General features: G+C 40.4%; 4 protein-coding genes across 4 annotated transcripts in view; 1 reads left to right on the forward strand and 3 right to left on the reverse strand.

Moving 5' to 3' along the window:
• The window catches only part of LOC104825104, a 3,812-nt gene extending 1,788 nt beyond the window's left edge, over positions 1 to 2,024 (reverse strand). Inside the window, exons 1-3 of the mRNA XM_019201617.1 lie at positions 1,151 to 2,024; positions 979 to 1,078; positions 209 to 908 (exon numbers count right to left, since the gene is read on the reverse strand). Of these exons, the coding sequence (XP_019057162.1) occupies positions 209 to 908; positions 979 to 1,078; positions 1,151 to 1,791 (1,441 nt within the window). The 5' untranslated portion in view covers positions 1,792 to 2,024. The remainder of the gene's footprint in view (positions 1 to 208; positions 909 to 978; positions 1,079 to 1,150) is intronic.
• Positions 2,025 to 4,743: 2,719 nt separating this feature from the next.
• Positions 4,744 to 6,282, forward strand: LOC104815607 (protein BEARSKIN2). Its single transcript, XM_010544065.1, has 3 exons — positions 4,744 to 4,935; positions 5,116 to 5,393; positions 5,546 to 6,282. The coding sequence occupies exons 1-3, from the start codon at positions 4,770 to 4,772 to the stop codon at positions 6,074 to 6,076; spliced, it is 975 nt and encodes a 324-aa protein (XP_010542367.1). The 5' UTR covers positions 4,744 to 4,769; the 3' UTR covers positions 6,077 to 6,282.
• On the reverse strand, positions 6,256 to 7,831 carry LOC104815606 (chlorophyll a-b binding protein CP26, chloroplastic). Its single transcript, XM_010544063.2, has 6 exons — positions 7,562 to 7,831; positions 7,375 to 7,459; positions 7,234 to 7,284; positions 6,972 to 7,092; positions 6,732 to 6,866; positions 6,256 to 6,652 (listed from the first exon to the last, which is right to left on the reverse strand). Exons 1-6 carry the CDS (start codon positions 7,764 to 7,766, stop codon positions 6,392 to 6,394), a joined length of 858 nt encoding a protein of 285 aa, XP_010542365.1. The 5' UTR covers positions 7,767 to 7,831; the 3' UTR covers positions 6,256 to 6,391.
• On the reverse strand, positions 7,761 to 9,262 carry LOC104815611 (keratin-3, type I cytoskeletal 51 kDa). Its single transcript, XM_010544075.2, has 4 exons — positions 9,041 to 9,262; positions 8,788 to 8,938; positions 8,349 to 8,441; positions 7,761 to 8,073 (listed from the first exon to the last, which is right to left on the reverse strand). Exons 1-4 carry the CDS (start codon positions 9,186 to 9,188, stop codon positions 7,851 to 7,853), a joined length of 615 nt encoding a protein of 204 aa, XP_010542377.1. The 5' UTR covers positions 9,189 to 9,262; the 3' UTR covers positions 7,761 to 7,850.
• Between the last annotated feature and the right edge of the window lie 1,086 nt (positions 9,263 to 10,348).

Here is a 10,348-nt window from a genome sequence, read left to right on the forward strand (position 1 = left end):
TAGATTCCAACGGATGCCCGTTGGAATATATGTGATCATTCGAATTCTGCGATTAGATTCCAACAGATGCCCGTTGGAATTTAAGAATTTTTTTTAAAAAAAAAAATTTAAAAATCTCAAACATACAAATAAATATGATAGATTTTTCAAAATACAAATACATATGAAAACAATAAAAACAAATAAGTCTACATAGAATCTTCATCACTTTCATCATCCGGAGTTGTATCATGGTCCGAAACGAATTCGTCTATATCATCTTGTACGTGTAACGAATCATCAAGTAACTCGTCGTCTATGTCAGGAAGTGCAAGTGTCTCGTCGTAATCATCATCTAGTCGGATGGGAAGAACCGGATCTTCGAGTTGCTCTTGCATTGGCTCATCGAGATCTTGTGTTGTCGACGACGAATCCAAGATTAATCTTCGTGGGTTAATCTTCAAAACAGCCGACCATTGATCTTTCCGTCGCCGTTTCACCGATGTCGTAGAATGTTTCGGATATGGAATGAAGCATACCTGGTCTGCCTGATCTGAAAGTTTAAAAGGATCATACTTTGTATATGAACGTTTCGGGTTTATGTCAATACCTCCCCATCGATTTTTCCGTGAGTCGCGTCCCGACGTTGTATCAAACCAGTCACATCTGAATATGATTGTTTTCAACCCGACTAATCCTGGATACTGGAGTTGGAAAATCTGCCGAAGAACCCCAAAGAAATCAGGATCTTCCGATGATCCACTTTTTATACAAACTCCGTAATTGAACGTGGATTTATGTTTTCCATGATCGTAAGTGTGAAACGTGTATCCTCGGGTGAACATTATCGGCCAGCAAATGACTTTTCTTCCAGGTCCATGTGATATATCTCTGATCCATGCCGGAATTTTATCACTGCATGACTGAATCTGCGCATAAAAATTAAATTAATACACAAATACATACACGTACATATATATATATAGCTAGAATACTTACGTAGTCTCGAAGCCAAGATGCATAATGTTGTTCCTTCATTCCTTCAAGTTCCTCCCCACTTAGATTAGGATATGTTGCCAAAACATCCTCGTCAAAAAGTCTAAAAAACATGTTGTTAGTAAATATGTAATTAATTAATTTCTAATCACATCTAAGATTAAAAAATGTATATCTTTCGTATGGCTTAAGTTCTTCACAATTCAACAATATATATGTGGCGATGTGATTGTACTCTTGTACAGTTAACCAATATTCTTCAGATTTGCCTCCGAGGCGTCCAGTAGGCTGAAAACTTTCGGGAATAAGTCCGAAACATGAATCATAGTGGTAGAGATAACTTCTATCGTCTTCGTTGATAGCCCTCCTTGTCTTCGTCTGAATATGAGATTCAAAATAGAAAGAACTGAAGTAGGAGATCTCCTCTAACAAATACTGTTTGACGATAGATCCTTCCACTGCTGCTTTGTTTTTAGCCTTCTTCTTCAGATGGAAAAAAAATCGCTCAAATGGATACATCCATCTAAACTGTACTGGACCACCGTATAACGCCTCATCTGGTAAATGAATAGGTAAATGTTCCATCACATCAAAAAATGAAGGTGGAAATACCTTTTCCAATGCGCAAAGTATCTCAGGAATGTTGCCTTTCAAAACCTCTACATTACTTATTCTCAGAGATCTTGCACATATATCTCGAAAAAATGTGCTGATACCGCATAACGCTCCGTGGACACTCGGTTTCAATAGCTCCGCAAATGCAATAGGAATAAGTATTTGCATGAATACATGGCAATCATGACTCTTCATTCCCATAAGTTTTAATGAATCAGTATCAACACATCGCGCCAATTTGGATGCATATCCATCAGGAAATTTAACCTCTTCTTTTAACCATTTAAACAAGACCGTTTTACCTGGTTTTGTGAGTCTGAATATCGGCACAGGTGCGTGACCATCACGTGTCAACTCCAACTCTTTTCTCTTGCATATATCTTTCAAGTCCTTCCTCGAGTTGATGTTATCTTTACTTCTCCCTGGCACATTCAGAACGGTGTTGATGATGTTATCAAAAAAGTTTTTCTCTATATGCATAACATCCAGATTGTGTCGAAGCGTTAGCGAACTCCAGTAAGGCAAATCCCAAAAAATACTACGCTTATACCAGTTATGCCAATCACCAAATCCTTTGCACTTCTTATGCCCAAAATTTCCTCCACAATGCACAGAAGCTTCCAAATCATCCAAATATCCACTATTTATTCGCTCAGAATAAATTTGCTCCCCGGTTTGCATAACAGGACCTTCCTCAGTAACGATTTTACCTTTGGTAAAAAGCGTACGATTTTGTCTGAACGGATGATTCCTTCGAAGAAATCTGCGATGACAGTCAAACCAGCACGACTTTCTCCCATGTCTCAACTGAAACGCTTCTGTTTCCTCCATGCAAAACGGACATGCAAGTCTTCCATGTGTGCTCCATCCCGATAGCATGCCATACGCCGGAAAATCACTGATCGTCCAAAGAAAAACCGCTCTCAGTGTAAAATTTTGTTTCACACTTACGTCATAAGCAGGGACTCCAATGTCCCACAAATCCTTCAACTCCTTAATGAGCGGCTGTAAATACACATCAAAACTCTTCTTCGGATGTTCTGGCCCAGGAATCAACAATGTCAAAAACATAAATTCTCTTTTCATGCACATCTCAGGTGGTAAGTTGTACGGAGAAAGTATAACGGGCCATAATGAATACTGCATGCCAGACTGTCCGTACGGACTAAATCCATCAGTACACAAACATAGATACACATTCCTAGGCTCAGCAGCGAATTGAGGAAATACCATGTTGAAGTTTTTCCACGCCAAAGCATCAGATGGATGTTGCATTTCTCCATCAACGGTAGAATGCGAGGCATGCCATCTCATATGCGAAGCCGTATCATGGTCCGAAACGAATTCGTCTATATCGTCTTGTACGTGTAACGAATCATCAACAGAATTTACACATAACCAATTCTTTTTCATCACCCCAGTACAGCATGTAACCATTTTTGCAAACATCAATCTTTTCATAAGGCATTCCCAAATTCTTCAACATAGCCTTCGTATCATAATACGATTCTGGAGCTTCGTTATTTTCAGGTAAATATTCACGCAACGTTTGACAAAATGAATCCATGCAATTTTCGGTGACATTGTAATCCGTTTTCATACTCATCAATCTTGATGCAAGAGATAAACGTGACTGACCTTCTTTACATCCTTCATAGATAGGATGATTTGCCATATCCAACATGTCGAAAAACCGTTTTGTTTCGACGTTTGGCTCCTCCTGATCTTGTGATAAGTTTTGCTCAGCCAATGGCGCCCCAGGAAAAGCATCTGTCACCATTTCAACATAAGGATTTCTTACATCTTCATCTACATCATACCTCTGCTCGGCCGAGACATGTCCCGTTGTGATTGTCCGAACTTCTTCTCCGTGAAATCGCCAAATATAATAATCTTCGACAAATCCCCTTCGAAATAGATGTTTACAAACATCTTCTGGACTGCGATATTTAAAATTGCGACAACTTGTACATGGACATAGCATTTTTCCACGTTCTTGACACAACGGCTGCATAGAAGCAAAATTCATAAACTGTTCCAAACCGTTAATGAATTCTTGCGTTACCTCTTTTGTAATCGAATCAACTCTTTCGTATATCCACTGCCGGGACGAACGAATATTCGGATTTGTTGAAGATGTCATTTTTTGGAGAATTTTTGGTAAAAGAATGGTGTAAGAGTGATTTAGAGAGTGGTTTGGGCGAACTATTTAAATAGAGAAACGTTCCAACGGATATCCGTTGGAAATCCGTTGAAAAGTTTGTTACCGTTACACTTTCCAACGGGTATCCGTTGGAAGTATTGCCGCGTTTCATAACGTTCGGATAATTTCAACGGATTGCCGTTGAAATACGTCGAACGTTATTCCCAACGGAAATCCGTTGGAATATATGTGGAAATTTTCCAACTCAAATATCCGTTGATATGCCGTTGGAAATCCGTTAGAAATGCGTTGGAATTATTCCAACGGATTAATCCGTTGGAATTTCGCATTTTTTTTTGTAGTGATATATATATATGTATATATATGAGGTGTGTGCAAGTTGCTTAAATGAAAGATTCAAAGAAAAGAACAGATAGAAAGCTTGCAAATTAGACAAGTGAGTTAATCAGAAAGAATCAGAGTTATATAGCCCCCATGTGCAGTGCAGATAATGCCCTAAAGCCGATCTCTCTGTTTATAATCACTTCCTCTCGGAAAATTCTCATTACATATCCATGCAAACAAAAAAAAAAATTAAATTCAAAAGACCCTTTGCTTACGGAGCAATCAAATTAAACACGGACTTTATAAAATAATGATTACATTTCCTCGGGATCGTTTCATAAACGATTAAAATACCTTTGGGGTCAACATGTAAAAATAATTCATACGTAGAGAGAGAGAGAGAGAGAGAGAGAGAGCAGTCAGATTCACGCAAGTGTATGTATCACACGCAGCAGCTAGCGTCGCCGGAGTTTCTTGCTTTTCACGACATCTTTAGCCTTCTCCGGCGGCGTGGACACCGGCCGTCAACTTCATCCCTCTATATACAGTTGACATATACAGCTTGATATACGTATTATATTTATATGTGTGTGCGTACGCGTGTGTATATATATAAGGAGGGGGGGAAGGACAGTGCTTAGAAGGAAAGGCAAAAGAGGGGTACGTATCTTTAGACACAATTGAACGGAATATGGGTTCGTCGAATAACGGAGGAGTGCCTCCCGGGTTTCGATTTCATCCGACAGACGAAGAGCTTCTCCACTACTACTTGAAGAAGAAGATCTCTTACCAGAAGTTCGAGATGGAAGTTGTCAGAGAGGTTGACTTGAACAAGATTGAGCCTTGGGAGTTGCATGGTAATATATACTTTAACTCCTGTTAATGTAGAATTTGCATACACGTACGTAAATTTAGTGATATCATGAATTTAATGGCATGTTTTTCTCATGCATGCTACAGAATTTTAATAGAATTCAAAACATAAACAAAGAGCTGCTCAGTCTCGGCTGAATTCTAATAAGAATTGATGGGCGCAGAAAGATGCAGGATAGGATCAACGCCACAGAACGAGTGGTATTTCTTCAGCCACAAGGACAGAAAATATCCGACGGGATCGAGGACAAACCGTGCAACGCATGCCGGGTTCTGGAAAGCCACAGGACGAGACAAGTGCATAAGGAACTGCTACAAGAAGATTGGCATGAGGAAGACTCTTGTCTTCTACAAAGGGAGAGCTCCACATGGCCAGAAAACCGATTGGATCATGCACGAATACCGTCTCGAAGATGGCGATGATCCTCAGTCCAACCTTAGTGTATGTCCCTCTAATTTCAACATCTATAAGTTCATGTATATTTTCATGCAAATCCTTATACCGATATTACTAAATATATCCATTGTTGGATTATTTTGAATAATGATGCGAATCAAGATTAATGATATGAGTTTAACGATGATGATTACCAGGAAGATGGATGGGTAATCTGTAGAGTGTTCAAGAAGAAGAATTTGTTCAAGGTGGGGAACGAGGCCAGCTCAAGCATCAACTCATCAGAACAGAACATCCACGACTCGTCTCACCACAACAACGTGGTTCAAGCACGTAGCTTCATGCACAGAGACATTCCGTACCAGTTCGTGCGCCAACACGTGTCGCCCTTTGAGCTCAACAAGCCTGAGCTCGCTCTTCAGTACCCTCCAGTTCCCGCCATGTTCCAGTCCCAGCCCATGATCCCTTCTTCCCACTATTCCTCGTGCCTTCCACGAGACTGCGAGAGCGCAGCCAGTGAGGGGATACGGTACCAGCAAGCGTGTGAGCCGGGCTTAGAGGTTGGCACGTGCGAGACTGGTGGTCAGGGTGAATGGGCGATGCTCGACAGGCTCGTGACGTGTCACATGGGAAACGAGGACGGGAACAACTCCTCGTCCGTACAACCAGCTGCTACGAGTCAGCTCACGTTGCGTGGAGAGATGGACTTCTGGGGTTATGATAAATAGATGTTTGTATCTATCTATATATTTGTGTGTGTATGTACTTGATAACATGTTTTCATTTATTTCATTGTGGTCGGAAGCAAATTGCTTAAGAACCCAATATTGCTGTCGGAATTGATTGGTATCAAACCGAAATTAGTTGATCTGTATTCTTGTATCGCTTTGCAATGCAACTAAACTAATAAGAGAAGTGGAAACGTTTCCATTCATTTTCAGAGCATCATTAGAATTTCCAAGAAACCAAAGAAATTCTAAGTTTGGGAAATGTGACATAAAGTATCTTCTTGGAAGGTGTACAAAGCCATTGGAGAGAGAGAGTTAGAGGGTGGGAGCTCTTTCAGCAGATCCAGCGATGACAGTGAGCAAGTTGTTTCCAAAAGGGTCACTGAGATGCTTGGCGAGATTCTCCACGGGACCTTCCCCTGTGACGTAGGCTTGGAAGTAGAAGCCGAGCATGGCAAACATGGCCAATCTACCGTTCTTGATCTCCTTCACCTTGAGCAGAGCCGCTTGTTCCGGGTCATTGGCAAGTCCCAATGGATCAAACGGGCCTCCTGGATGTAGCTTGTCCTCAAGATCCTGCCGTTTCAATCATGTCGAGATCAGTTTTTCTGGCACTGAGGAACGCAAGAAATTCACAGAATAGTCACATATGTACCAAGCCATTGATGATTCTGTAGTATTCAGCACCGCCGACAAGAATAACCTCGGCAATGACAGCAACGATAAGGTTGATGGGGATGTTCTTGCCAAAGTAATTCAATGTGTTTCCGTCAAGAAGCAGAGCACCCGTCTGCATTTGATGTTCATCGTTTAAAGAACCATTCAGACATTGCAAGAAAAATAACTCAGTGTTTGTGTCGACAGAGATCAAGAACAGGAGGACAAAGAGACGTACCTTGAACCAGACGGCTTCAGGGCCACAGTTGGCGCCGTATTTGTTCAAGGCCTCGGGGATGATGAAGCCGGCTGCTCCCAACATAGCCCATCTGGCGTGGATCAATTCGAAGGCTTGGTATCTGCAACACACATATTAGACAGCCCCACAGCAATATAAATCTCTATATATATATATATACACACACACACACACATATATATATATATATATATATATATAGAGAGAGAGAGAGAGGGTAATAAGCAAAGAATCTACATACTTGGCAAAGTCCTCGGGCTTCTTGCTGAGGCCAAAAGGATCATAACCATAGCTGCATTTTGACCAAGAAATGTAAGCACCAACAACGTCCATGCGAAAGAAGTTTACAGAGACAGGGGCAGAGTTAGAGAGAGGTTCTTACTCTCCAGGTACTTCACCATTCAAGTACTCAGGGATCTCTGATCTGTCCAAAAGACCGTCCGGCAAGAAAATCCTCCTGTCAGGACCTGTAGATGGGTTCCATGAAGATTCATCAACACATCTTTCCTTACATCGTGAAAGAAAAAGGGGAGGAGAGAGAGATTTCAGAAAGGAGAAGAGAGACATACCGTACCACTTAGCGAGCTCGTCGCTGGTAGCAGAGACAGAGGCGGTCTTGGACTTGGCAGGAGGAGCAGAAGCAGCCTTCTTCTTGGAGAACAGAGCCACTGTCTTGAAAGTTGCAGGGCTCGATGGCGAAGGAGCAGATGTCCTTGTGGCTCCACCGAAGTTGAGGGGCGTACCCAGCATTTCAGACACACCCAAAGACGCCATCTTTAACCTAAAGATTCAACCTTTTGGTGGTTTTTGGAGAAGAGATTCGAGTTCGAGAATATGGAGAAGAAGGAAGACGGACCACTATAAGGTTGAGAGAAGCGGAAGCTGACATGCCATGTAGGATGCTGCTTCATGGGTTCTGATTGGTCGGGTTTGGAAAATGTGAAATCTGATGCCGATTTCTGATTGGTTTATGTTACTGATTTGGCACAGAGATGGGGCTTTGTCGGATAACGGTAACGGATATATCCTATCTTCTGTTCCCCCTTTTATGTGGTGGCCAAGCTTTACCCCTCCCCTGATGCTGCTTAGGGCATATTGACAATATCAGAAGGGGTTAACTCGTGGATGATTGAGCCTAGCCGAAAAGCAGAGCATACCAATGTTGGCACTAGAAACTATCCATATCATTAGAATGACAAAGGAATCCTCCACATTTATCACCATATGTAATTCCAACAGAGAGGGAGATTTACAAGCCCTTAACACAATCCGAGTATAAGAACATGACACCACCACCGATATAAACTACAACGAAAGGTTGGTTCTTCTATAGCTCTAATAGGTTGCCGAGCTCACCATCTTCTCCACTTGTCGATTTCTTTGGAAGTGGCTTTCACCAGCTTCTTCGTGTTGATAACGAGTTCATCAATGAGAGAATCGATTTCATCCCTGATAAGAAGGAGCATCATCAGACAAAGTCACAAGTGCTAGAGGACAAAAACAAGTTTCACACTGATCAAATATACAGGAGCATGGGACACACAGTGTTCAACAGATGTTGTTTCTCCTAAACACAATGGGCCAGATCGCTAACGCAAATGCTAGTTAACAATCTCCCATCTCCAAACGCCGAGAGAGGCAGCGTTTTGGCACACAATCATCAGCGTTACGACCATGCATTTTCCTGTCTCGCGTCATCTTCGTCCAAACAAGAAAGCTCTACTTTTTCCAGTTCACCAGAAGCCGCAAACGCTGAATCACAGTCTATGAAACCCAGAAGATAAATGATACTTACATAGAGGGTTTTCCGACGTTAGAATAAGAGCGAGAGTGGTCGTAAGCAACGCCCCTCCCAACGCCATAACCAAACCCAACCCCGATTCCACATCCAGCTCCAAACCCAAACCCTAACTGAAACCCCGGAACTCCTGGTCCGAATCCGAAACCTGCACTCATCAATCAAATTCCCTTGAAAACTAAAAAAAAACCCTACGCAGATTTCGAGCAATTCGACACTCTCAGCAATCAATTTTGGAACTCGAAAGTACCTCCGATGAGTCCGATGCCAAAACCTGCTCCACAGCCGGCGCCAAGTCCGAATGCCGGACCCACTTTCCCGATGTCTCTGATCCTCACCTGAGGAAGCTTCCACAGCAATCCTCTTTCGTCGTCTCCGATGCTCCGTCTGCTGCTCATCGTCTTCGCCCCCCCTCTGGCCCTCCCTCCCTCTCTCTCTTTGGATTTCTGACTGTACAGACTTGGTATGGGCCTACACCCCAGACACCCACTTATCTTTTTGGGCTTTCAACGGCTACAACCTATTAACGAAATTATAATATATTTTATTACTTTTAATTTAATTTAACAAAGAGAGAAATAACTTCATAAGTTTACCGACTACTTTATAAAACCACATATTTAAATCTTATAAACTGAAAGCACATATAACTTTGATATTTTTCTAGATCTATTCAACATGTTGCATCAATATTTTAGATTTTATCAATTTCTTATGATATGATATATGGATAAAATTGAGAAAATAATAAAATCATATATTATTTTATACAAAAACCTCAACTGAAGAGTCTTTTGGTAATTTCAGTCAATTTCGTCTGATACATAACTTGCTATTATAAAAAATTGATTAGTGCCATTTTTATCCTATGTTGATGCTGAATGCACTACAAGTGGTGACAATATGCTTTGCTTTAACAAGCAGCCATGAATAAAATCCTCATATATATTTGTTATTTAATGCATTAACATATACCAAGTTTCATAAATAAATAAAAAAAGAGTATGACAAGAAAACATGAATTTTTAAAATTTGACAAATAAATATATAAATTTTTATTATTATATAAAAACACACAAATTTTGAAAATTTTCACGCACAACCACACAAAAAACTGATTGATTTAATTTTTTTTATGGATTTACGTGAAATTTTTTGTGTATTTTTTTACAAAAGTATAAATTTATATATTTATTTGTCAATTTTTTTTTATGTTTTTCCATATTCCAAAAAAATTATAATAAAGTATTTTATTCAGGATCCCCTCAGTAGTGAGGTTAAAATAAAAATGTAGGGTGTGGCTGGCTGTGACTGTGTGTGTTCTCTCTTAATGTCCACATACTGATATACCTTATGCTAAGTGTCAAATATTATAATGTATAGCAGAACAAAACCATTGCAGGAAAAAAGTTGTCTTTACGTTTCATTATATTCCAATTCCTAAGGGATTGACTTTAGGACAACCCATCCAAAATATTTAATAATTCATTAAAATATATAATATTGTAATTAAAAGAGAGAATCTTCTAGTAGTGTCTAAAAATTAATCCCAAGCTTT

Source organism: Tarenaya hassleriana, unplaced genomic scaffold (genome assembly GCF_000463585.1).
Source record: "Tarenaya hassleriana unplaced genomic scaffold, ASM46358v1 Cleome1, whole genome shotgun sequence".
Classification (NCBI taxonomy): Eukaryota; Viridiplantae; Streptophyta; class Magnoliopsida; order Brassicales; family Cleomaceae; genus Tarenaya; species Tarenaya hassleriana.

Bases quoted from the DNA above. Each gene is read 5' to 3' on its own strand.
- LOC104815611 (XM_010544075.2), bottom strand. From the start codon at position 9,188: ATGAGCAGCAGACGGAGCATCGGAGACGACGAAAGAGGATTGCTGTGG. The intron at 8,939-9,040 runs GTACTTTCGAGT...TGATGAGTGCAG, and splicing joins TGGCATCGGACTCATCGGAG to GTTTCGGATTCGGACCAGGA. The intron at 8,074-8,348 runs GTGAGCTCGGCA...TGCCCTAAGCAG, and splicing joins ATCGACAAGTGGAGAAGATG to CATCAGGGGAGGGGTAAAGC.
- LOC104815606 (XM_010544063.2), bottom strand. From the start codon at position 7,766: ATGGCGTCTTTGGGTGTGTCTGAAATGCTGGGTACGCCCCTCAACTTC. The intron at 7,093-7,233 runs GTATGTAGATTC...TGTGTGTTGCAG, and splicing joins AAGCCCGAGGACTTTGCCAA to ATACCAAGCCTTCGAATTGA. The intron at 6,653-6,731 runs GTACATATGTGA...TTGAAACGGCAG, and splicing joins ACAGAATCATCAATGGCTTG to GATCTTGAGGACAAGCTACA.
- LOC104815607 (XM_010544065.1), top strand. From the start codon at position 4,770: ATGGGTTCGTCGAATAACGGAGGAGTGCCTCCCGGGTTTCGATTTCAT. The intron at 4,936-5,115 runs GTAATATATACT...TGATGGGCGCAG, and splicing joins TGAGCCTTGGGAGTTGCATG to AAAGATGCAGGATAGGATCA. The intron at 5,394-5,545 runs GTATGTCCCTCT...GATGATTACCAG, and splicing joins ATCCTCAGTCCAACCTTAGT to GAAGATGGATGGGTAATCTG.